A 25,725-nucleotide genomic window follows, 5' to 3' on the forward strand; every position below is an offset into this window, starting at 1 on the left:
ATAGTACTGAAATATGAATTTTAAAATTATCAAAGACACTTTCACAATCTTTGATGGAAACTGTTTCATGTTTTTGCTTCTTGGTCTCTCCACACCCTTCATTACCATTGACCATAACATTCTGCTAAGAATTCTAGGTGAGAAGATGTTCTACAAAGACACAGTACTAAGGGCCATATCTACAAAACCTTTTTCGCTGTCCCAAATGGCCGGATTCACAGAATCGGGCCATTTGCAACCTTAAAAAGGTTTTGTAAATGTAAAAAAGCCAAATTGCGAATCGGTATTTGGAAGGGGCATGTTTAGGACATCGCTGCCTAATACCACAAATATGTATGAATGTTTTGTGACCAAGTTATGGTAGCAAAACATTATTTGTTTACCGAAACCACATAGGAGGTGATAATCATTCGCACATGGGGCAGGGTTCCTATGGGACCTTTTCCCCTTTAGTGAATATTGGTACAAATATTTTTTTAAGAGTAGGCAGTGGTCCCATGGATCACTGCCTACTCTTAAAAAAATGATACTTAAATGTTCCATTTTTTTCTTTTTGAACGCATCTCATTTTCCTTTAAGGAAAGTGGCTGCACTTAAAATAAATAAAAAAAAAAAAAAACTTTATTAAAAAGCAATCGCAGACATGGTCATCTGCTGACCCCAGCATGATACCATCTCTGTGATGACTGCAATTCCTAATAAGCCTCAAACTGCGACCTACCTCATTAATATTCATGAGGTAAATCAATTTGCAATCCACTAGTAATCACTAAATGAAACTCAGTGTGTTTCATACATTGGGAATAGCAATTTACTAATTGCGATTTGCAGAAAATCGCATTTAGGTAATCGCTATGCCTAAAATTTGTACATATGGCCTTACATTGTCTCAGAAGCTGCATGACAAACCACTTCCAACATATTAAAGAAGGGAACTTCCTTTGCGTTTCTACAGCTGTGCCTTGTGGTTTACCACATACCTCCATTCTTGCTTCACTAGTCTTTAATCTTTATGTTGAATACCTTGAATTGATCTTCTCTGCTAGTATGCTAATGGTACTCAAATGTATCTCAAAATTAAGACCATTCATTGTAGCCACTCCCTTGACACCTGTCCCTATTACATTAGTTTAAGGCTGGCCCAACTAAAACTCAAGCTCAGATCCCAAAAATTGAATTTCTCCTGCTCTCCTCCAAATACTCAAAAGAAGTCTCAGATTAGAGAGAAACTCAACCATCCTGAAGATGATTACCATGACTAAATCGATTGGTTTCATTCTAGATAGATCTCTCAACCTTTATTTGCACATTGGGAAAATCACCAAAAATGCCAGATATCAATTAAAACTACTTAGCAATGTCAAATCTTTCCTGTCCACCCAAGATCTCAAAACTGATGTTCACTTGCCAGTGATCTCATTTATTAAATATGGAATGCCCTCATTACTGAACCTCCTATGTTTTGCCTTGCACCCCTCAAGAGCCTTTCACTGCTGGGAGACTAATCATAAACAGCAAAAAAGTTCACAGGATGTCCGCTTTTCTTGATTCAATCAGCTGGCTTCTTGTAGAGAAGTGTCCTCTCTACAAAACAAACAGCCTCATTTATAAAGCCTAAAGTCACTGTTCTAATCTCACAGAAACTCGAAAGAGCTGACTGCAAACAAACTTCAGGGCTCCATTTTTCAGGAAAATGACAATGATAAAAAGAACCTTTCTGGGACATGCACCAAAAATTTGGAATGCCCTACCACCCAACCTAAGATTTGCACTCTCCCTCGAGAGATTTAAAACTAAACTAATCACTCACTTACTTTTCCGTGTATAATTTCAAACCTATTGTTCTATTGCAGAGATCCACACTTGTTATTTTTAAGTCAAGCTTTTGTTCGTTATCCAGTGGTGATATTCCTATTATTTCGAAATTGACTGACTGATGTCAAATGTCTTTGCTACAGCCTTCTGACACAGAGTAATCAAATCTTGTTACATCTCTAAAGCTCTCCTCCAAATACTTTTTTCATAGTTTTAGTATCTGGTTCTTAATCTGAAATATGCCTGATTGTGTTTCGTCTCAGATGGTTTCCTGTACATACAGTATTCGTCTTTGTAATTTTGTTTTTATCTTCACATGCAAAGCCCTCTGACACTCTGTGATTAAGTAGCTCTATATAAAAAACTATAAATAATTGGGTAGACGAGCAAGAGATTTGCAATGGAAATTAGTGTGAAGAAAGGGTGATTCTCTTTGCAAGGTAGAAATAAAAGTGAGATAAATGTGCGATGAAAGAAAAAGTTAAAAAAGGAGCGTGAGGCAAATTATGTAGTGGTGAAAGTAAAGGGCAATGTGAGGTGGGAGTGAAGAAAGATGATGAAAGAAAATATGTTGGATGGAGGGTTGCAGATGATGAAACAGGTGTTAGAGGTGAAAGTAGTAACTTTATTGGAAAGCTTGGAAAGAGTGTCGTAAATATCCATAATTATTTACGACTTGATCTGTAGTTATATAAAAATGAAATCCTATTGTGAATGGTTTCTCTTGGTTCATGAGTCTCTTAAATTCCCTGTACACACAAGACATGAATATAAAATTTATCTTATTAATGTTTGAATGGCAACAACAGGGGTATGCAGTTCCTAGAGGAGACAGGGAAAGGATATGCGGAAGGGGGGCAGGCGGGGGCAAGGTGGGGTGATGTGTCAGAAGGAGGAAGGATATAGAGGGGGGGAATAGCCCCTTTTAGGAGCAAGGCCCCTCACACACTCCGAGAGGTATCCTGCCTCATCTTCGGGCAGCTCCTCGTTGAGCCGGCGCTGTAATGCTCAACGAGCCCCGCAAGGAGGATCTTTGCCGGATGCCTTTTCTTTTCTTCTCACTATCCTTCATCCTTCTGACACCTGGCACATCAACCCACCTTGCCCCCCGCATCTCCTTTAGCTGTCTCCTCTAGGAACTGCATACCCCTGTTCTCGCCATTCATACATGGGGGCACATCTGCTGGACGCCTGTTCTCGCCATTCATACATAGGGGCACGTCTGCTGGACCTGTCCAGCCCAGTCCCTCTCCTTGTGATTCACCTTAATAATGTTTGTCATTGCTCTCATTTAACAATAGTATCATATGCACATTCCTTGCACCAAGGTTCCCAATATCCTGTGCAAGTAAACTTCTTACTATGAGGCCTGATGTCTGGTGTCGGAGGTGACCAGGACAATTCTCACATTTCTAGAAAGAAACCATATTAAAAACTGCCTGTTTTAATCCTGAGGGAGACTTTTTAAGTCTAGGGGACACTATGCCAGTCAGCTCAGCACTCTGGACACAAAATCCACGAAGGATGTTCTTACCATCACTTGCCCAAGGAGAGGTTTGAAGGTATTGCAAGATTTACATTTGAAGCAGAGAATTAAAGCCAAGCTTTTATTGGCTCTTAATAATCTTTCCAGTATTTAATATCGCTTTACATTGTAGTGTATGCCTGTGCTAATGTATTACTTATTTTGACAGACTGAAACAAAAAGGTAATGTATGCAATGCTTGAATTAATCTCAATCACTTGTAATAACTTGAGATACATCACAGCCCCTCATGTTTTTTCAACCTGATATGCCATTCTAGATAGAGACTAGCCATCTGCAAATCTGCCTTTCTCCTACTCTAATAGGAACAATCTAGCTCGAATTGCTAGGTCAGACCCCCTCACAATGGAAGCTCTAGCAAGCCCAAACCATTTTTGGCTATTTAGGCAAGAATAGTAGTTTCATTTTTTATGGCACAACAAGCACTTATTTTAATACAATAGCCTTGCATCTTTTATAGTCTATATGAGCATTAAGTAAAAGACGTATAAGATACATTATTGTGGTTCCCTTTGACTTCTGATAACCAATCTGGAAATTCCATTTATCTAAATTTACGCTGAAGTCACTGGAAAGTCTGAGGTTGAGTGCATACTGGTTCATCCTTGTGAACCCTGTCCACTGAGAGTTGATGAGACTCAACAGTTTTACCAGCTATATTTGCCATGGTAAATCGAACCAGTGGGGGTAAGAATCTTTTGGCTTGCGTCAAGAAGGTGAGAGGTTTTGAAAAGGATGAAATGAGGGGATCAGGAAAAGTTTACAAGGACAGGGAGAAGAAATGCGGGAACACAGGCTAGAACAGGGGAGGCAAAGGGGGAATTGGAAACCTGCTCAAACTGATGAGTGCGATGGTATATGTAAATTTATGAAGGCAAATGGATTGGGGTGGGCTTTAGCGTTAGACCTGAGATGCGAAGAGCAAGTAGGAGGTATATGATCTTGGAATTTATACATCATTTAAGTGGGAATAGGCACCCAAGCACTTTTACAGCTCCATGGACTTGTGTTCTGCGCAATTGATCAAGAACGTTTGATGGTGCCTGCGGCATTTCATCAGATATATCTCTGATCCGGTTGCAGATTACTTCTCCTAGAATTGTGAGTGTTATAAACACATCTGAGGATTTGGGATTTAATCATTTTTAGCTGATCTGCGTGTCCCCATATGCACTTTTAACTGTAGCAAAACCTTTAAATCTGAGGGCCCTCCTCTTGCTGGAGGGCTCAGTGCCCAAAGGAGGCTAAGATATGCAAGCAGCATTAGTTCAGTTATTTAGCTCCCTTACTGAAGCCTTTTGAACTCTCTGTAATCTGCTAATTTTGTAATGTATTTAAGACTGAAGGTGTCTCTATAATGGCAAGCAAACCAATTCTGGCTTGTTTCAGAGTCACTATCATCTTCCAGAAAATCTTGAATCTTTCCCAGTAGAAGGCAATCAATGTCATAATTATTCACAACCAGATACATTAAGAATCAAAAACGATTAAGAGATAAGTCTGGGGGAAATAGATTGTATCACAAGAAGAGAATTATGTGAAAGAGGTGCTGAAATCCATCACAGGCACAATGGTTTCAGGGGCGTAACTTGGTCAGTATGATTGGGAGGATGTGAACTGCAAATTTTCCAACAATCACGCTGGCATATAATGCTAAAATACATCATCGGACAAGCAGGATGCAGGAGTGGGGCTTAAGTGGCAGTGGAAAGGGAGAGGAGTAGGAGTACTAAGGAGAGAAAACAATATTTTGTATAATAACCAACATTTATGAGGACTTTCAAAATAGAGAGAGGGAGAGGTTGTGTGTGTTTTTGTCTGTGTGTATGTAGAAATTACTGGTACGATCCGACAGACACCTCGCCATACCGGACTAAAAGCACCTTACCCAACTACTTGTTGGAAAATACATATTAGGGGGGGTTTAACACCCCAAACAACCCCCTGAAGCTACGCTCTTGAATGGTTTACTGTGAGAGCGTGTTAAGCCCTACCAGCCCAAATGTTAGCTAGCGCACATAAATCTTCTTTCGTTTTTTCTCTGGTTTACTGTTGTTTGCAATGTTATGGAAAGTAAATCGTTTCATACTCATTTGTAGAGATGAGAGAAACATTTTTAATATGTTATTTTTGATCATTTTCATCCCTTCAGGCAAATGACTGTGCTGTCAGGCAATCAGCTAGTTGAGTGCCAGGAGTGTCACAATCTGTACCATCAGGACTGCCACAAGCCCCAGGTGACGGATAAGGATGTGAATGATCCGCGTCTTGTTTGGTATTGTGCCCGATGCACCCGACAAATGAAGAGAATGGTAAGAATGAATGGCTTTTTGTGACTAGCAGCCTATCGGCTACATTCTTGCTGTGATAAAATGTCCTGTGGCTGTTTTCTTGCAAGCAGAGTAGTGTTGGTCTGTGTGCCACCACTGCATGGTCTGTTTGCTCTACACAGATGCCTGTTTTTTGTATAATTCACTTCATTGGTAATGACTGATTATGCTATTATTGTATTAAAGCTCTGCTTTGTTAAACTCGCTGCAGCCTTTATCGTGAATGCCCATCTTACTTCAGACCAACCCTCATGGTGAAATTCTGTTGGCTTTGTCTGGTCTTCAATTGCAGTAGCTTACAGTACTGTCTAGGTACAACCCTGTAGCAGTCACCCTGCTGCATAGGTTCTTCTTCCTAGTTTCAGTTCCATTTCCCACAACAGCCTGTTTTGTGCAAAACCATTTTCTCAGCCTTTCGCCTTCTCACATTTGCCAACTGTGAATTATAGGGATGTCTATTACTTGTTCTGCTGTTTTGTTCAGCAGTTTGTTTTTGTGCTGTCAGCCAGTGTTCACAAATATCATTTAACACTAATGCTACAGAATGATCACTTTGAGAGGGATTGTCTTATTGGATAGGATTGCCATAAGTCTAATGTATATTTTGCGTACTTTGTCTAGTAATCTGTGTGAGTTTTACACCACTGTAAACTGAACTGTGGAGAATTTAGCTGCTTTCTCTGCAGTTTATCTATTCAAAGAACTATCTATGCCAACAGCTGAACAGTTTCTATTCTGCTTGTAACTGAATATATATCAACCCCACTTCGGGGTTGAGGGGAGAAGGAGAGCAGAAGTTGATTAGTTTGGAGAGAATTTTCAAAACATTAGAGGGCCAGACATTGGCCAGTTTTCTTTGAATCCGGTTTGGCACTGGGTGTCTCCCAGAGTAGCAAATGTCCAAGTAACTACACAGCATGGAATGTGGCATAGACGTTATACAAGACTGTGTTCACACATATATTGATTGTGCTGTTACTTATATTTGCAATGTTGAATGTTTGCAGGCTCAAAAAAATCAGAAACCATCACAGAAACCAGCCCCTTCTGTAGTTTCTACGGCCCCTATAGTGAAGGATCCTTTGGTCAAGAAACCAGAATTGAAGCCAAAACAAGAATCCACAAGTACCTTTCTAGCATTCAAGAGGACAGAAGTCAAGGTAATGTTTTCAAAAATATTATTTTGATTTGAGTTGCATCGCCTTATGCCACAAGCAGGAGCTTGCACCTATCTTATTCACTTGCTATTGTTGCTAATTCACTGAAATGTACTTCTCAATCATGTTTTGTGTGTGGTGCAGAACTCGAATCTCTGAAACTCTAGACGTGAATGTCTTTTGCTTATTTTTTTAAAAAGATCAATATTGGTTTTAATTTTCTGGTAATACAATAAAACAATTGAATAATGAAACAGTAATAACAAACTCGACCAAGCATCGTCACCCAGCACCAAAAGTTTGCTTATTCAAGCAATAACCATAGAGTTCAGTCTTGTCATGGAACCCTCCTCACAAAGCAAAAGCTATCTCCTACTTTCTTGTATGTGGTAATCCTGGTACGTTAATTGCTACATTTTTGTGCTATGTCACTATAAAGCCCTTATCTACAAAAATGTTTAGTATCTCACTGGGATCTGCTCATTCCAGATTCCTAACAGCATTCATTTAGTTGCCCGGGTCATTCAGCATCCCAAACACCTTTGGCAATCAATTTCCATTCTGCGCCCCAGAAAGCTCCTAACTAAATAATCCCTGATGCCCACTGTTCCTGCAGCATAATGCACAAGGGATTTCTGCCCACTGTAATATTTGCATCCTAGTGTAATACATGCCTTGAGTAACATTTACTGGACCAGTCTAACACAGGATATATTCAGTTGGGCTTATCAGTAACTCTTCCACTTGTGACCCTCATCTTTTAAACACAGCAGCATCTCTTTGCACAGTGTGTTTACTTTTTGAAACATTGTGTACAGTACCTAGTTACCTCTGTTATTAACCCAATTTCCAACATTCTTTGGAAGCCTCTCTCTCATCATAAGTGTAGTATGTTTTTCAACACTGTACTAAGCACTCATAAGGACCACTAAATCAAAGTTTCTGCTGACTATCTCTTGTGGGCACCAAGCCTACCCTGGGAAATTCAGCCCATAGTTGGATACACTCCAGTGTGTGGCATATAGAATAATCTTCAGTTTGCCCAAACATAAACAATGATCCGTGCTACGCCTTGAGTTCGGTCTGACAGGGCAGGAATTTGAATGCAAGGCAACGTTTGTTAAATATTATTACTCCATCTACCATGCAAAAATAGGCACCATAAAGACCCTGCCACTGAGGATTTATTTTAAAACAGACAACCAGGGGTCTTTGGACCTAAACGCTACAATGAAGGATCTCTGCCTGAGATTACCCAACACCACTACCACAACCCCATTCCTCTTCCTAGTGCTTTCTTGTAGCAAGTCAAATGGATAAACTCCTAATGGTACTTAGCAGTTGTGGTATTTGGCCTGGGACACCCTCGACTGGCTATCCTATTTCACTGTATTTCCCCTGGAAACCTGAAGGATAAGGTAATATTTCCCACCATCCTACAATCCCCTATAAGAGTGATCACAGTCCACTATACCCCTTATTAGTTGAGAACTACTTGAAACTTAAGACAGCTTTTCTCACATTTATCAAGGGGAAATTACTTCACTTATTCATCAGTATTAGCAGCAGCGACATATATTGCTTTGTGTTTGGCGCATAAGCCATTCATACTGAGAACCAACAAATAACTTAATTGGTGGTAAGGATTTCAAGCTGAAAGTATTTAGTCAGGTTCGGCATTTATCTGAGCTTAAAAAGTACACCCACCATAAGCTATTCTCTTGTATGGTTGCATTCTCTATGTTGCAATGTATCTATCTATAAGGGAACCTTTCGTACAATTGTGTTTGAGCTGGACATCTTAGTGAACTTTTATACTTCTCTCAAATGTCAGGTCCTCATTTAGACTATAGAATACCTAAACAAATTTAAACAAGCATTTGCAATGCAATAGATCTCGCATTACTAAAAGTTTGAGCTATTGGCGTTGCTAATTATAATGCAACGTCAATCGCTCAATCTTTCAGTAATGCTAGAGCTATTGCTTTGCAAACGTTTTTTTCTATTTATTTATGTTATAAGCAATCGCGGAACCTGCGCTTTAGCTTAAGATGTTTAAAGCTAAAACGGGGGGTGGCACCATTGTAAGAAAAGCAAAGAAATAGACAAAAAAAAAACAGGCAGGAGTAAGTGATTTAAAAAAAGTGCTCCGATGCTGTAATTAAAATATCTAGAGTAACAACACATATAACAGGGGTAGTCTTCATGGAAGGTTACATCAAGAGAAAAGGCGGTACAATGGATGGACTACTAAGCCTATTGACCAATAAAAAGCCACTATTTACAAAGCACAGTAACGAGGCAATTAAAAAGATGGGCAGAAAGTGGGTGGAGCTTCATGTCCATATCTTGAATACAGCATGTCTGGAAGAGACAGCGCAAGCGATGCCTAGGCGAGACCTAAAAATGGATAGACATTGGCGCCAGAACCCCATCAAAACAGTGAACCAAGCCTTCCTGCCCATGGTCCCTCGCTTTTGCTCTTTTTTTTTTTCCTTCTTTTATAGTCTCTTGAGCTTTTCAAGTGGTGCAGGCAGGTGGCACAGTACCTTGGTGGGTTTAAGTCTTTCAGTACCCGTTGGAATTTTGAGTATGAACCTGAAAATTCAAGTAGTCCCTGAAAGAGCTGCTACCACCTCTATCTTGAGGCAAATAACAGTAGGTTCATAAAAGTGAAAAAAGACACCAACTATTTGTGTGGGTGGTAGGTGAAGTTGGTGCAGAGAACGCTCTGCATCAGATCAGTTGTGTGCTGGTGGATTCCCTGTCTTTCTTTCTTTTTTTTTTTTGGTAAATATTCCGTGGTAACAGTTACTGATTCTTCACAGCACCTGCATTCAACCAGTTTACCTGTTTCCATGTTCACTTCGGCTTTGCCCAGTTATAATACTGACCAGCTACCTGCACAGAGCCTTCTCTGAATGTTCCTTATTGTGGCTCCCCATGCCTCTGTTCCTCCTCATTATTCTCAGTCCGTGCCTACCAAGATGGAAGTACTTGCAGTGCATTGTGGTTTCGGCCAGTGTTTAACCTGACTGAAACTGTTTGTTCTTTTGTCCGCCTAGTTTCTTATGTATTATCTGGCCTTCTTTTGTGTCTCTCTCATTCCTTGAGGTGGCCTTCCTGCCTTAATAAAAGAGACCTTGGGGGCCGTGGATCTCACCAGTAATTTCTACATACACACAGACCTACTGAGGCCAATTCAGAACATGTAAATCTCATTCAAGGTATCATGCAGTTCAAATCAGACATTTCTGATGGATACGTCTAACTCCAGATTCCTCACCTATAGAATATCCAATGTGCCAGACTGGATTCAGAAGATTTAAAACAACGTTGCTTCTGCACATCGATAGGTAGCCCAGTGTGGCTCTACATTGACTTAGCTCTGCCTCAGAAGTGACGAACAGAGCCTCATATATGCGAAACCAGTGCACCGATGCCAGTTCTTTCTTTCTACGTCTTCGTATGCAAATCTGGAAGTTGCTCCCGCTCCTTTTTTTTTTTTTTTTTTTTGCTTCACAAATTTTTCTCTGCATTGTTTTCTCAAATCTAGTGTGCAAGGGAACGTGTTCCTTCCACAAAACTACAGGTTTTAAGCCTTGTCGGGAGTGTGGCAAGCAAATGTGTTTGGCTGACCCTCATGAGGTATTCCTTTGGTATTTTGGTTCGGGTCTCCGAGTTGTGTGAAGGTTGTGCCCTCAAGAATCCAAAGGCAATCCGGGAACACGAAGTGAAGCTGTATGTCACCACACACTGTAAGAAATTGTGCAAATCCGGCTCACGCTTGAAGTTGAAGGCGCATATCTACTGTCGCTGTTCCCATTATAGGTCCTGTGAGTAAATGTGGTTTATTATATGGTGTGTTTGTGAGACCACAACATGTGAAAATCAGAAAGAGCCTGAACAGCACACCCTTATGTAGAAAAATCAATCCAACATTAATGTAGGTTGATCACTGTATCCAAAATAACATGTACTAATCAGTACACGTAGGGAAGATCAGTTCCATCAATCAGTTGTCTCCATTGCCAAAGAATCCAAACCCCTTCAGTTTCAGTAGATTGCCATCTTTATTGTTAAAAAAGAAATCCCAGCACACGATCTAGCCGACACGTGTTTTGTCTTTTACTAAGACTTTTTCAAGGCGATTGATTTATAACAAACATCACTGCTGGTACTTGTAGGTGACCGTAGGTAAATCGTCCAGTCAAACCGAAATAACGTTTGACTAAAGAAGACTGTGAATCTTGAAATAGTTTGTAATTTCGAGTAGAAATACAGACCGAATAATAAACAGCAAGCTTCAATCACTCTATATCAGCTCTTAGTACAACTCCCTGATACGAGTGTACACGCTATCCAAGAACGGTAATGAGTGCAACCGGACGTGAAACAGTCCCACAAAAAAATAAAACGCGCAACCCTGCCTTGGGTCCAGTCAGGCTCGTTTGTCAAACGTTAGCACAACTTTGAGTAACTGTGGTTTTGAGCAGTCAGGCTTCAAGAAAGGAACAAGTAGCACCAAAATAATTGGATAAGAAAGAAACCTGGCTCAAGAAATCCAAAACCAGTTTATAAAACTTTATCGACCCCAAAATGAACAAGGTCCACCAGAGCATCCTAGGGATAAAAAAACTTGAAAAAACAGTAAATCACAACTTTCACTCAACCTCGAACAAGCATTGGCAACTTAAATGAGTTTGGCACTTGTAAACGTTTTGAGGAAAACTTTTGTCAAAGTTGAATGCGGTACTTCCAGTTATTTTGGTCGGCCCACTTCAGCATGGAGCACGTTAAGGGGATTGGCAAAGTCCCAAAGAACAGTTTCGTCGAAGTGAAGCAGTCTCTAGTCCACTTCCAGCATTAGTGGCAATTTGCAATTGACTACTATCGAGTGGTCCTGATGCAAGAAATATAGGATGCTGAAGATGCTCAGGATGCTTTGTGGTCAACAGGAGGCTTCCTGGGGCTATTCCTCAGTGCACAGTCTTGGTGGGGTGACTTTGGCCACAGGGGTCGATGCTCCTCAAAGTCCTCTTTGGTTCAGCAACAATCCAGTTGTGACTGTGCTACCAGTCTTTGGTCACCCCTCTTCTGCTAACTGTCCTTCTGGAAGACCAAACTGCACTCCGACAACTCTCCTGGATCCAGCAGACCCAGGTGCTTCTTGTGAGCATTGGGACTTTGTCTCCCAGGCTGCACTTTGGTGGTGAGTGATGATCTGGTGATCTGGCTACCAACACAACAAAGCAGGCTTCTCCAGCTCTTGTGGCCCATGTGCTGGAATAGGAAGCCAGCCAACTGACTCTTTGAGTCTCTGCTTCTGTCTAGACATTGTGGGACGACTTCTCCACAAGCAGGATACCACAGGCACAGTCCTCTTTGCTAGCCCAAGGAGCATCAGCTGCAGTCCAACTTTGATAGGGTCTCTCTTTGCCAGGTCAAAGGTTGGCAGGGCAATCATTCTTTTTTTTAATGAAAATGTATTTTATTTTTCAACAAGTAACTGTCAGTGCCAGTCATATATCCACATTTTATCAGTATTTCGTTACATACATGTGTTGAGGTATCACAGTTCTGTAGCTATTTTGCATCAGTTACATTGCAACAGAGACACAGGTCCTATCTATTGAGTAGATTATATGCTAAATACACCGGTCCCCCTCCTCCTCATTAGTTTAGTCACTAACATCAGAGATTGGTTCTTCTTGCGGGGGCTCGCATATATTGCCGCGGTAAGCGTTCCATTTCCCCCAAATGCGGGCCCATTTTTTGGGGCATCCCCTATGGACGTACACAGCTTTTTCAGTCACCGTTGATGTGTCCATATCGTGGCACCATTTGTGCAGGGTTGGGGCCTGCCTGGATCCCCAGTTAAGTGCAATATTCCTTTTTGCCAGGGCCAGACCAAGGGTTACCCAGTCTTGATCCGAATGATTGAGGTCTGTTGGCTCCCAAATGTTAAGCAGGCAGCATTTCGGTTCTGGATGAACTTCTATCTTTGTGACCTGTGACATGGTGGTCATTATTGATGCCCAATATGACTTGATGGCCGGGCACCCCCAGACAGTGTCCATAAACGAATCCGGGAGGCAGAATTCCCTCCGACAAAGTGGTTTGTCAGTAGTTCCCAATTTATGCAGTAAGGTGCGTGTGTTGTATGACCTATGTAATATCTTCAATTGCAATAGTCGAAGTCTAGAGTGGATTGCTACCTCCCTTGGTGATGCTAGCGCCTCCCGCCAGTCTGCCTCATCCATGGGTCTTAGCTCTGCCTCCCACCGTTCCATAAGGGCTATCATGGGATCTGGCTAGTTGTTTACTATTTTCCGATACACCAAAGATATGGCTTTGTTGTGCAGGTGGTCAGTGAGAAGTCTATCCTCTAGTGGCGAGGCTTATGGTAATGTCGTGTCACGTGGCAATGCGCTTGTTAATGCATGTTTAACCTGTAGATATCTAAAACTTTCCGTGGGTGCCAGGCCATATGTGCTTTGCAGTTGGTCAAAGATGATGACCTCCCCTTTTTTCCAAAGAACCCCTATCCTCGTTATTCCAATTAGATCCCATTGACAGAAACCTTTAGTGTTGCTCAGTTAGCCCAGTCTGTATGTGTCCCATATAGGTGTAGCCTGAGTGAGCACCCCTTCCCAACCCAGTGCTCGCTGTGCTTCAAACCAGATCTTAACTGTGTGGGCCGTTGGACCTGTAAGTGTGGGCCGACGTTTCTTATTGTACAAAGTCCCCATGATACCTTCCTGGTCAAGTAAATGCCTGTCCATGCGGAAAGCTGGCTCCTCCTGTGGTACATGTAGCCATTGATTTATGACCATAAGCTGAGCAACCCAGTAGTAGTGTTTAATATTGGAAAGGGCAATGCCTCCGTCGTACCACCCCCTCATTAGCTTTTGCATAGCTACTTGACTAGTTTTGCCATTCCATAGTAGTTTGGTCCCTTCCGCATTAATCGCTGTAAAGTATGTGGGTGCTACCGGGAACGGTGTATTTTGAAGGGCATATACAAATCGGGGGAGCGCCATCATTTTAAAAAGGGCTGCCCGTCCAAGTAGAGTTAATGAGTGCCAGTGTTTGACATTGTTTTGGAGTTTTGCAAGTGGAGTTGCAAGGCTTTCTGTTATAAAGCGCTGACGTACATGGGTGATGTAAATACCAAGGTATTTGAATCCGGATCTGTTGTGAGTTCACCCGCCTGAGTCTTGATCTCCGCAACCATCTACCCGTCCGCTCTTTTTTGTCAAGCCATGCCAGTAATTTTCCAGCCTTATCTCCCATCTCGTATACGGTGTTTCGAGTGTTTGCATTTTTAGTTTTTGCTTCTTCCCATGCGTATGTTCGGTATGTTTGTTGGGCTAGTTGCAACCTATTTGATGTATGTTCGTCTGCCTCCCCGACATATTCGGCCTCTACTTGCGACACTTCCTGTTCCAGGGACTCAATCTGGTGCGGTTTCTCACATTTGTGATTAGCAATCAGTGACATGGCCTGCCCCCTTATTACCGTCTTGTAGGCTTCCCATAGGGTCACCGGCGACGACACTGTGTGCTCGTTTTCGCTAAAATATTGGTTTGTGGCCTTAATCAGTCCTTTTCCGATTTTCACGTTTTTCAGATAGCCTGGATGAAATGGGAAAATGCGCCGCCTACATTGGGAGTGTGAGCAGAATCGGCGAGTGATCAGAGATGCCTCTCGGGAGGTGTGATCTCCCCCACCCTTTCAACCCCGGTTGCCAGTGTAAATATGTAGTCAATTCTCAAGAGACTGCCGTGCACCCCTGAGAGAAACGTGTATTCCCGCGCTGCCGGATGTCTGGTTCTCCACATATCTAGGAGGCCCGTCACCTCAGTGAAGTCTGACAGTCTGTAGCTCGACCTATCAGTGTCGCTGGGGGGTCGTCTATCTACGGATGCGTCCATCGTGGCGTTAAAATCCCCTCCCAAGATTAGTTCTCCCTCTGGAAGCGAAAGGAGAAATTTGCCCAGGGCTGGGAGGGCTGTGTTGTGTAGTGCTGTGGGAATATAGATCGATACCAGATTGTATGCGCGACCTTCCCATTGGAAGGTCACCGCTGCAAAGCGTCCTTGGTCGTCAGTCCAGGAACCCCGTAGTATTATCGGGAAATGTTTATTGCATAAGATTCCCACTCCCCGCGACCCTGAGGTAAATTCCGAATGAGCAGCCATTTTGTAGCCCCATCTATCTAGCGCCTTGCAAGCGGAGCCCACAAGATGTGTTTCCTGTATAAGAGCTATCGTTGGTCCTTTACGTTTTATATACTGCAGGACCAGGCCTCTTTTTATTCTGTCCCCCAGTCCATTTACATTCCATGAAAGTACAGAAAAGGGTGTATGCGGTGTGTGAAGTGTCGGGTCACCCGTGTTTGAATCTGTCGCCGGTGTCGTAGTCGTTACGTGTGCTGTCATTATCGTGGGGCTAGGCGTGTACCATCTTTGAGCGTAGTGTTCTGTACACATGTATGCTTAAGGTATTGGCTGTTGGCACCGTTGCAACTAAAATAAACAAACCCACGAAACATCCCTGTACCCTCCTCCCTCTCCCTGTCTCCCCCTCCTGCCTCCCTGCCCGGTGGTCCCCCAACTGCCCGCCAGCCCAACTGAGCAGAGTGCTTGATCCCCATAACCAGTACTTACGTAGGGGGTGAGAGTCCGTCTGCAGTCCTCGGGAGCCCCCCCTTCCCAGCGGCATGGCCTCTTCGACAGTTTTCAACCTTCCCAAAGGTTATAATTTGAAATTATACTTGCGGTCCTTCAGATGTTATAGCTATGATCCAAGTTGTCTGCTATATCTTTGAACTGCTCCCTATCCAGAAATAATAAGTCTGCGACTCGGGTCAACATTATCATAGTTCTACAGTGTCGATGGCCCGGTGGCAGTGGGCTGACCGGTAAACGCTTGGAGAGCTCGTTACCATTTCCCTGCACTCCGCCCCCGCTGATTACGAGCGGAGGCGCTATTATGTTTGCACTGCATTTTTAAATTGCCACTAACTTTTTTTCAAAGTTTGTGCAGGTTCTTACCTAATTCTGCTTTCAGAGGTGGGTTGCTAGCTTGGGTTAGCGTGTTTGCGGGCTCCCAGAGGCAGCGTGCGCCATCTTTGGTTGGGCTGACTTTCCATCCCAGCCCTGCCCCTCCACCACCGCTCCGCCCCTATTTAGGAGCGCGATCCTCTCCCCCTTCGTGTTTGCCAGTGGCCCGGTGGCAGTGGGCTGACCGGTAAACGCTTGGAGAGCTCGTTACCATTTCCCTGCACTCCGCCCCCGCTGATTACGAGCGGAGGCGCTATTATGTTTGCACTGCATTTTTAAATCGGCACTAACTTTTTTTCAAAGTTTTTGCAGGTTCTTACCTAATTCTGCTTTCAGAGGTGGGTTGCTAGCTTGGGTTGGCGTGTTTGCGGGCTCCCAGCGGCAGCGTGCGCCATCTTTGGTTGGGCTGACTTTCCATCCCAGCCCTGCCCCTCCACCACCGCTCCGCCCCTATTTAATCGGGCAGTATGTGTCAGCGCAGCGGACGAGCGCAGCGGGCGCGACGAAGGCGCGCCGGAGTTGCGCCTGAGTTAAGCCCGTCTGCGCCCGTCCGCGGCCGGACGGGGCTAGGGGCACGAGACGCTGCCTGTTTAATTATGTATCCGCCAGCCCAACTATGCTCTTATTGGGCCCCGGAGTCATTGACCCCCTAGTAACTACTTACTTGAGACAGCTCGGTCTATTTACCCCCCCTCCTCATCTTCCTCCCACGATCTCTCCACATTTAGTTTTATCACCCACTATGTCTTCTATCACCCTCCCACCCTCATCAGTCCCTCCTGTTCCGCTATGTAGTACCTCAGTCACGCTCCTAAACACTAGGTCTGCGGTCAATCATCAGTACGAGCTATTTGATTACATTGATACCCATGAACCAGACCTCTTATTTCTAACTGAGACCTGGTTCAAGGCTGACTCCCTACCCAACGTGTTAGCTGCATTGCCCCCTCTATATTCCGCCATTCAAGCGGACCGTCCAGAGGGCAAACGGGGTGGTGGAGAGGCCCTAATAGCTCGCACTGATTTCAGCTTTCAGACTCTCCCTTCCCCACCTATCCCTGACGTAGACTATCTCGTAGCCCGCTCGACCCTTCATCAGGCACCCCTCACTTTTGTCCTAATCTACCGCCCTCCTCAACCAACCCCTTCTTTTCACCCAAGTATTCAGGCTCTCCTGGCTACTCTGGTGATTAACAACTCATCAGTACTAGTCTTAGGGGACCTAAATTTCTGGCCCAATGACCCTGCTGAGAGTCTCCAATCTAAAGAGTTCACTGATCTTATGATCACTTTGAATTTTTCATCGCTCATTCAAAGTTCCACCCACATACATGGTCATATGTTGGATCAAATCTGGGCATTAAACATTCCATCTACATCCCCTACAATATCCCCTTGCTCTTGGTCAGATCATTCCATCATTACCTTCTCCCTCACATTGACCCCGATGGCCAAACCCCCGCTCCCCAAAAACACCTGGGTCAGGAAATGGGGCAAAACCGACATGCCCTCTCTCTGTTCAACCTTGGCCAAAACTAGTCCCGACCTTGCAGGCCTTGCAGCTACTTCCCAACTGGCCGCTATCAACAACTGGCTGACCCTGGCGGGTGATGATTTCGCCCCCCTGAGGCGGCTTACAGTCAAGCGGGCCCATGCAGCCAATCGATGGTTTTCTCCAGACCTAAAAGGAAAGAAACTAGCTGCAAGGAGAGCCGAGCGAGCTTGGAGAAGAACCTATAGTCCCGCGCTAAAGACAACCTATTTGCTTGTCTTAAAATCCTATGAAAAGGGCATTCTTGAGGCCAAAACCGAGTTCTATACGAGCAGGATAATGGCAGCAGAGTCCCACTCGAAGGAAATCTTCTCCACGGTCCATGAACTGGCATTATCCAGCAGAGCTACGGCTACTATTCCCCACCCCCTCTCAGTCCCTCTGTAACTCGCTCAACGAGTTCTTTATTGACAAAGTTGCCAAAATCAAATTTAACATCTCCCCGCCTTCCCCTACATTTGTCAATCCCTCCCCGCCCCCCACGGCCCCTAAACTAAATTTCATTCCACTGTTCACCAATGACACACTTCCCCCGCTGCTTCATCGGGTTAAATCGGGCTCCCCCCTGGATTTTGCCCCAGCCCATATTCTTAGGGAAATCTACCTAGCTTGCCCTACCCCACCTTTGACTCTTCTCAATGATTCGCTAAGGAAAGGAATTGTCCCCAGTCTACACAAATCAGCGGTTGTTATACCCATCATAAAAAAACCTGACGCCGATTCATCCTCCCCCTCCAACTACCGCCCCGTCTCCCTTCTGCGTTATCTAGCAAAAGTCCTTGAAACCCACGTCACGACTACCTTAAGCACCCATGTAGAGACTAATCATTGCCTCTCCCCTTGTCAAGCTGGCTTTCGCCCCCTGCACTCCACGGAGAAGGTGGTGATCTCGGTAATGGACGAGCTGCGTGAAGGTATTGACATCAACCTTCCGCAAGCCCTGATCCTATTGGACCTGTCCGCCACCTTTGACACGGTGGACCACTCCATCCTCCTTAACCATGTCAGGGCGGCGGGCATAGAAGGCTTGGCCTTCTCATGGATTGAGTCCTTCCTAGCAGGGAGGGCTCAAGCGGTCCACTTGGCCGATTTCACCGCGGCCCCCTGTATGGTGGAGTGCGGGGTTCCTCAGGGCTCAACACTCTCCCCTCTCTTATTTAACTTATACATTTACCCCCTCATTTTTTCGTTACAATAGCTGGAGGTCACGGTGTTTAATTACGCCGATGACCTCCAGCTAATCTTCAACCTTTCCCATTCTTCCTCATCTGCTCTTAACGTCCAGACAGTTATGACATTTATTCAGGATTGGATGAACTGCAACCACCTCAAACTCAACCCGGACAAGACCGAGTTGGTCTTGACCGGAGGTTGTTGCAGTCCGTGGTCTCCTTCCTGCTGGCCTCTGTCACTTGGTGTCCCCCCTCTTCCCGTACCTAAAGTCAAAACTCTTGGGATTCTCCTGAACTCACAACTTTCTGTCCATTCACAAGTTGGTTCAGTGGTTTCCTCTTGCTTTTTTTCCCTCAGAATAATCAGGAAAGTCTCTTGTTTTTTTTCTTTTTCTGCTTTAAAGATCATTGTGTTGGCCATGGTACTATCGCGCATTGACTATGGCAACATTATCTACAATGGGGCTCCTGCTTATGCGATTCACCGCTTACAGTTGATACAGAATCAGGCTGCCCGCCTGACTCATGGCCTACCTAGATACCATCGGGCCACTCCACTGCTTAAAGCACTGCACTGGCTTCCGGTGAGAGAGCGCGCCCTTTTTAAACTTGGCTGCCTCACCTTTCAGGCTAGGTCGGGCACCGCCCCTGAGTTCATATGCTCCGCTATTAAGCCCTATCTCCCTGGCCGAGAACTTCGCTCCACCCATATGGCTCTCTTGGCCACTCCCCGCTTCAAGAAACAGAAGTCTGGTGGAGCGAAGTTCGCTGTTCTCGCTCCAGCTTTTTGGAATTTCCTTCCTGCTGCCCTTCGCACATCGCTCTCCTATATACAGTTTCGGAAGGACCTTAAAACCTTCCTATTTGTGCGAGCTTAACACTGCCTAGCCTTCCGCTGCTGACGACCACTGCATCACACAAAGCGCCATGAAACCGCATGGTAAAAGTGCGCTTAATAAATGCTTTTAAATTCAAATTCAAATTCGATTCAGTGTCAATCAGTCCCCTTGGACGCTGGTGGTGGGAGACCTGGATCTTTGGGATTTGTGGAGTCGGTTCTGTTGCTGAGTTCTTTGTTTGCCAGACCTTGTCCCTGGGTACCAGCCCTCCAGCCATTCTTGGGCTTCCTAAGGTGTGTCAAAGAACCACGTTTTTCCTTCCGCCTCTACTCTGTGTTTCGCCGGGAAAAGCATTGAATATTTAAGTTCCCGGGCCCGGAGCGCTTTCTTGACCTCTAGGAAGCTCCGCCTTTGCTTGGTTACTGACGCTGTATAATCCGGGTAGAACGTGATGGTGCTGTTCTCTAGACGGATTGGTGGGGCCACCCTCGCTGCCTGTAGAATGGCGTCCCGGTCTCGAATATTGAAAATGCATGCCAGTATTAGTCGGGTGGGGGGGGCACTGGGTCACGGTCTACCCCCGGGTACACGATGAGCTCTTTCCACGGAAAAGAAGCTGGACAAACCCAGTGGTTTTAGATGGTTCTGAACTAGATCCTCCACAAAAAGGTCCAAGGCCAGTCCCCTTGCTTTTTCGGGCACACCAATAATGCGGACATTATTGCGTCTGGAGCGGCCTTCTTGGTCATCGAGTTTGGCCAGGATGAGTTTGTTGTTGGCTTCCAGGCTACGTACTTGTCGCTGTAGTGCAGCCGTATCCGTGGCGAGAGTCGTCGTTGTGGACTCAACCTCAGTGAGTCGGTGCGACAGTTTGGAGAAGTCCACCCTTATTAGTGAAATGTCTGCTGGGATTGTGCCAATAGTAGATTGTACTTGTTGTAGGGCTGCCATTAGATCTACCAGCGTGACTGCGTTGGGATCTTTAGATGCCAGGGCTTCAGCTTGAGCCGTGTCGGTGGGGGTCTTGTCGCCCTAGTCTTTGCTGTATATGAACTTATCCAGTCTGCCAGCCGGTGCGCCCCTCGGTCCACGGCCCCCCGGTCCACGGCCCCCCATTTCCAACCACTCCGCCGGGGACGTTTCACCAGGGTCACAGGGGAAGGCGCTATTCACCGCTGCCTGCCACGTGCGATATTTTCATGCGCGGCCTTTTGGGTTTCACACCCTCCTCACCTGCGGTGCCGAGCCGATACGATTATGTATTGATTGTTTGCTCCTGTTCACACCGCCGGCCAGGGGGTGGGGGCAATGTCGGCGTTTGAATGCACTGTGTGGCGTGCGGCTCTGGTGTAGCAGGTATTGGCGGTATGTTATTAATGTGCTAGTTGCAGCCGTCCCGTTGCGCACTTATAAGCCACCAGAGGCGGGCCCTATCACACTCATGCGCCGTAATGCAGGGTGCCCATGGCCAGGTCTATCCCCTCGACAAATGGTCTTTGTAGTAGGGCGTGCAAGGCTCTTCTGCCCTAAATTCTCGCTTGGGGTGCCTCCACTGTTTCTCACCGCCACTTGAGTGCGCCCACACTGCGCCGTCATCTACACCGTAATGGAAGGTCGGTCTATGCAGTCATCGCAGCCCAGAGGCCGCAGAGCACCACCCCCCAGCTGCGAGGGTGTCTCCAAAGTGCGCTATGGCCCCCGGTAAGGCATGCGTTCTTGTGCGCGGGTGCTGCAGACTTGCCTTCCCCACAGATTGCTCCCGCCTCCGCTCGAGATGTTGGGCCCTCTGCCGGGACCAGACACCGCATCTCACCGTCCGCAGCACTCGTCTGTTCCGTCGCGGGCTTGGCGCGCCGATCCCGTCCACTTTGCGTGTCGTTGTTCTCGGCGCCACTGGTCCTTCATCAGTTGCGGGTCTAGGATGCACGCGAGTCCCCGGCGTCAGTTCACGTCTGTAGGCCGCCGTGCGTCACTCCTCAGAATTCGGCATCTGTCGGTCCCACAGATTTCTGGAAGGTCTCAATCTGATGCACAGATATTCCAATTTCAGCACTACTTTGGGTCGGTTGTCAAATGTCTGGATTTATGAGTGGATTTGCTGGGAAGGCTCCCTCGGTCACGGAGCTCCCTCAGGCTGCGGCCATATTGCTCGGCTGCTAGCCACGCCCCCCCTAGGGCAATCATTCTTGAGTGCTCTTCTTCAGTACATTCAAAGTCTGGTGGCCAGGGGTGCCTCCTCCATGCCCAGGAAGTGCCCTCAGAGGATGTCGTGGTCAATAGCCAAATGCTACTTGGCTCCTGTCTGCCTGATGACAACTTCCTGTGAAGTGTGGCATCTAGCTATCCCAAACTGCTCTATTCTGCCACCTCCCAGGATGAACCCCTCTCTCGATGTGTGGACCTTGGTGCACACCACCTGAGAGGTGTAGCTACCTGAGGGCTACACAACCACAACAAAAAACGATTTTGACCAATGTTTCCCCTCACTATCACTGATTCCCTACTGTCTACCTAAAGAAAGGAGCAGCCCCTCTTCATGTGGGCTTGCCATTTACCCTTCAAAGGCACCTTCCCATTTTAAGCTCACCTTTTGGGCTCACATCTGGTGTGGCTTTTCCTGCCAGGAGGAGATAACACCTTCTCCCCTGGCAGTCCCTTTATAGGCTTTCCGGGGAGTCGTTCACAATCCTCCCCAGGTGTCCTGAAGGCTGCTGGAGGACAGTCCTTTGTGTGCAACTGTCAACGTGCACTAGAAAACCCTAGGCAACAAAGTGGAAACTTACTAAAATTGCACTTTATCCACCACCAGTGATTACATCTGATTTAATGCACTCAATGTTTCTTTTGATAGCTTGAAGTACCAACTTTGGTAGTCCCATTCAGAAGTTAGAAGGGCTGAGAGGTCGGCCTTGTTTTGAATGTGGCTTCTCACCAATAAGCCACACCCAATCCCTGCACTCCCACCTGGGAGGCAAATATACTACTGCACCTTTGAATAATATACACTTTTGAGCATGTCTTACCACCCCTGGCACAGCAAGATTTAAACTCAAAACAAACAGCACCTTTTGAAAAGGGGTTTCATTTAACAAAATGCAAAGACTCTATCACTTTTAGAATAAGTCTTGGGGTTTATTACATAATACTCTCTAAACAAAGGCTATCTCAGATACCAAATGCATAAGATTCAAATATATCTAGCAAACTTATAATCTAAAGGCATGAATCAATAACTGAGCAAACTACAATACTGATTAATAAACAAGCAATACCTGATATAAGGTAAGATACACTGGACGTCCTGCAAGAGATCAGATATATATACCGTAGCAAACAGGTCTCTGCCCTCCGGGCTTCCAGATCAGCATGCCTTTCTGCATCACAAAACATTAAAACGCCCGACGCGTTTCAGGGAAACTTCCCCTTCCTCATGGGCTGCTGTAGAAAGACACTCGATTTTGCACCGTAAACATTTCGACCTTTTATTAAGACAAGCCCCCATGTGGGCGTATACTGAGTGCATTGTCCGACATGGTTTGCTGGGACTTGTGGTCCGATATGGTGCAAGTTAAATGTTCCCTTACAGTAAGGTCGAGTGTTCTTTCACAAATAATGCATTGTCTTTTAGTCTTTTAAATACCTTGAGTAGGCTGTGTAGCAGGCAGGCGCGCTGTATTTAATTTAGAGTCCTGTGCTCCAAAAGTCCCAAGCTGTTTGGAACTTAAAGCCTCGTGCTGCTGATAAAGACATCCTCGTATCAGCAGGTGATGGTGCCTTCTCCACGGCTGGGGCCGCCGTGTAGTAATCTGAATAAACAAAGTGCCCGTAGCATTTGAGAAGCACTCAACAGGTCTCTGCCCTCCGGGCTTCCAGATCAGCATGCCTTTCTGCATCACAAAACATTAAAACGCCCGACGCGTTTCAGGGAAACTTCCCCTTCCTCATGGGCTGCTGTAGAAAGACGCTCTATTTTGCACCATAAACATTTCAACCTTTTATTAAGACAAGCCCCCTTGTGGGCGTATAATGAGTGCATCGTCCGACATGGTTTGCTGGGACTTGTGGTCCGATATGGTGCAAGTTAAATGTTCCCTTACAGTAAGGTCGAGTGTTCTTTCACAAATAATGCCTTGTCTTTTAGTCTTTTAAATACCTTGAGTAGGCTGTGTAGCAGGCAGGCGTGCTGTATTTAATTTAGAGTCCTGTGCTCCAAAAGTCCCAAGCTGTTTGGAACTTAAAGCCTCGTGCTGCTGATAAAGACATCCTCGTATCAGCAGGTGATGGTGCCTTCTCCACGGCTGGGGCCGCCGTGTAGTAATCTGAATAAACAAAGTGCCCGTAGCATTTGAGAAGCACTCAACAGGTCTCTGCCCTCCGGGCTTCCAGATCAGCATGCCTTTCTGCATCACAAAACATTAAAACGCCCGACGCGTTTCAGGGAAACTTCCCCTTCCTCATGGGCTGCTGTAGAAAGACACTCTATTTTGCACCATAAACATTTCGACCTTTTTTAAGACAAGCCCCCTTGTGGGCGTATACTGAGTGCATCGTCCGACATGGTTTGCTGGGACTTGTGGTCCGATATGGTGCAAGTTAAATGTTCCCTTACAGTAAGGTCGAGTGTTCTTTCACAAATAATGCATTGTCTTTTAGTCTTTTAAATACCTTGAGTAGGCTGTGTAGCAGGCAGGCGCGCTGTATTTAATTTAGAGTCCTGTGCTCCAAAAGTCCCAAGCTGTTTGGAACTTAAAGCCTCGTGCTGCTGATAAAGACATCCTTGTATCAGCAGGTGATGGTGCCTTCTCCACGGCTGGGGCCGCCGTGTAGTAATCTGAACAAACAAAGTGCCCGTAGCATTTGAGAAGCACTCAACAGGTCTCTGCCCTCCGGGCTTCCAGATCAGCATGCCTTTCTGCATCACAAAACATTAAAACGCCTGACGCGTTTCAGGGAAACTTCCCCTTCCTCATGGGCTGCTGTAGAAAGAGAAAGAGTGTTCAAACCAGCTGGGAGTGCGTCCTGAAAGCTTGTGGCAATTGTTTGAAAAAATTACTACGCGGATGCCCTTCCGCGCAGGACGGCAACATCTCATAAAATTGGAGAGGCTGCGGCGAGAACTGTTCAGCGCCGAATATGCAGCACAGCTGATTTGGCAGAATTCAACCAGCGCGATTTCTGGACTCCTACTATAGGATAACACTTTGTTGCAAACTGAATGTCACAGAACCCACTCAGGGTACTACTAGCTCTACAAAGGACTACCTTTCCCAGCATGCCCTTGAACAATAATGAAGCACTAAGCAACGCCCGAATGGGCGGGGACATATAAAGCATGCGGAGCCCTCTGTGCACTCACCTGAAACTGCCCAAGAAGAAGAGGCGATCTGCCTCGAAACGCGTCGGCACCCTAATCAAGATCAGAATGAAGCTGCTGGTTGTTGCATTGAATAAACCGGAGTGTTCAAACCAGCTAGGAGTGCGTCCTGAAAGCTTGTGGCAATTGTTTGAAAAAATTACTACGCGGATGCCCTTCCGTGCAGGACGGCAACATCTCATAAAATTGGAGAGGCTGCGGCGAGAACTGTTCAGCGCCGAATATGCAGCACAGCTGATTTGGCAGAATTCAACCAGCGCGATTTCTGGACTCCTACTATAGGATAACACTTTGTTGCAAACTGAATGTCACAGAACCCACTCAGGGTACTACTAGCTCTACAAAGGACTACCTTTCCCAGCATGCCCTTGAACAATAATGAAGCACTAAGCAAAGCCCGAATGGGCGGGGACATATAAAGCATGCGGAGCCCTCTGTGCACTCACCTGAAACTGCCCAAGAAGAAGAGGCGATCTGCCTCGAAACGCGTCGGCACCCTAATCAAGATCAGAATGAAGCTGCTGGTTGTTGCATTGAATAAACCGGAGTGTTCAAACCAGCTGGGAGTGCGTCCTGAAAGCTTGTGGCAATTGTTTGAATATATATATATATATATATATAATCTACTAAACCAATCCAGCACCGCCTGACTGTCAGCCAACAGGCGGGAAGAACGCTGGCTGGGACCTCTACGATATGCTCACGTAGTTAAACAAAGGCCGGGATCCAGAATCGGTGCAAGACTTCTTTTATTCAAGCAAAGGCAAGTGTGAGTCCATTACAATCCATCGGACATAGTGTCCACCATGACGCGTTTCGCTCGCATCCGCGAGCTTGATCACATGACACGCTCGGGAACAATCGTGCATAAA

The 25,725-nt window shown here is 45.6% G+C and overlaps 1 protein-coding gene across 2 annotated transcripts in view; it reads left to right on the forward strand.

Annotated features, from left to right (window-relative positions):
• Positions 1–25,725, forward strand: part of INTS12 (integrator complex subunit 12) — an 87,638-nt gene that overhangs the window by 42,328 nt on the left and 19,585 nt on the right. For both annotated transcript variants that reach the window (XM_085641411.1, XM_085641410.1), the window contains 2 exons: positions 5,514–5,673; positions 6,699–6,851. In XM_085641411.1, the coding sequence (XP_085497537.1) occupies positions 5,514–5,673; positions 6,699–6,851 (313 nt within the window). The remainder of the gene's footprint in view (positions 1–5,513; positions 5,674–6,698; positions 6,852–25,725) is intronic.

This window comes from Triturus cristatus, chromosome 2_2 (assembly GCF_964204655.1).
Source record: "Triturus cristatus chromosome 2_2, aTriCri1.1, whole genome shotgun sequence".
Taxonomy (NCBI): domain Eukaryota; kingdom Metazoa; phylum Chordata; class Amphibia; order Caudata; family Salamandridae; genus Triturus; species Triturus cristatus.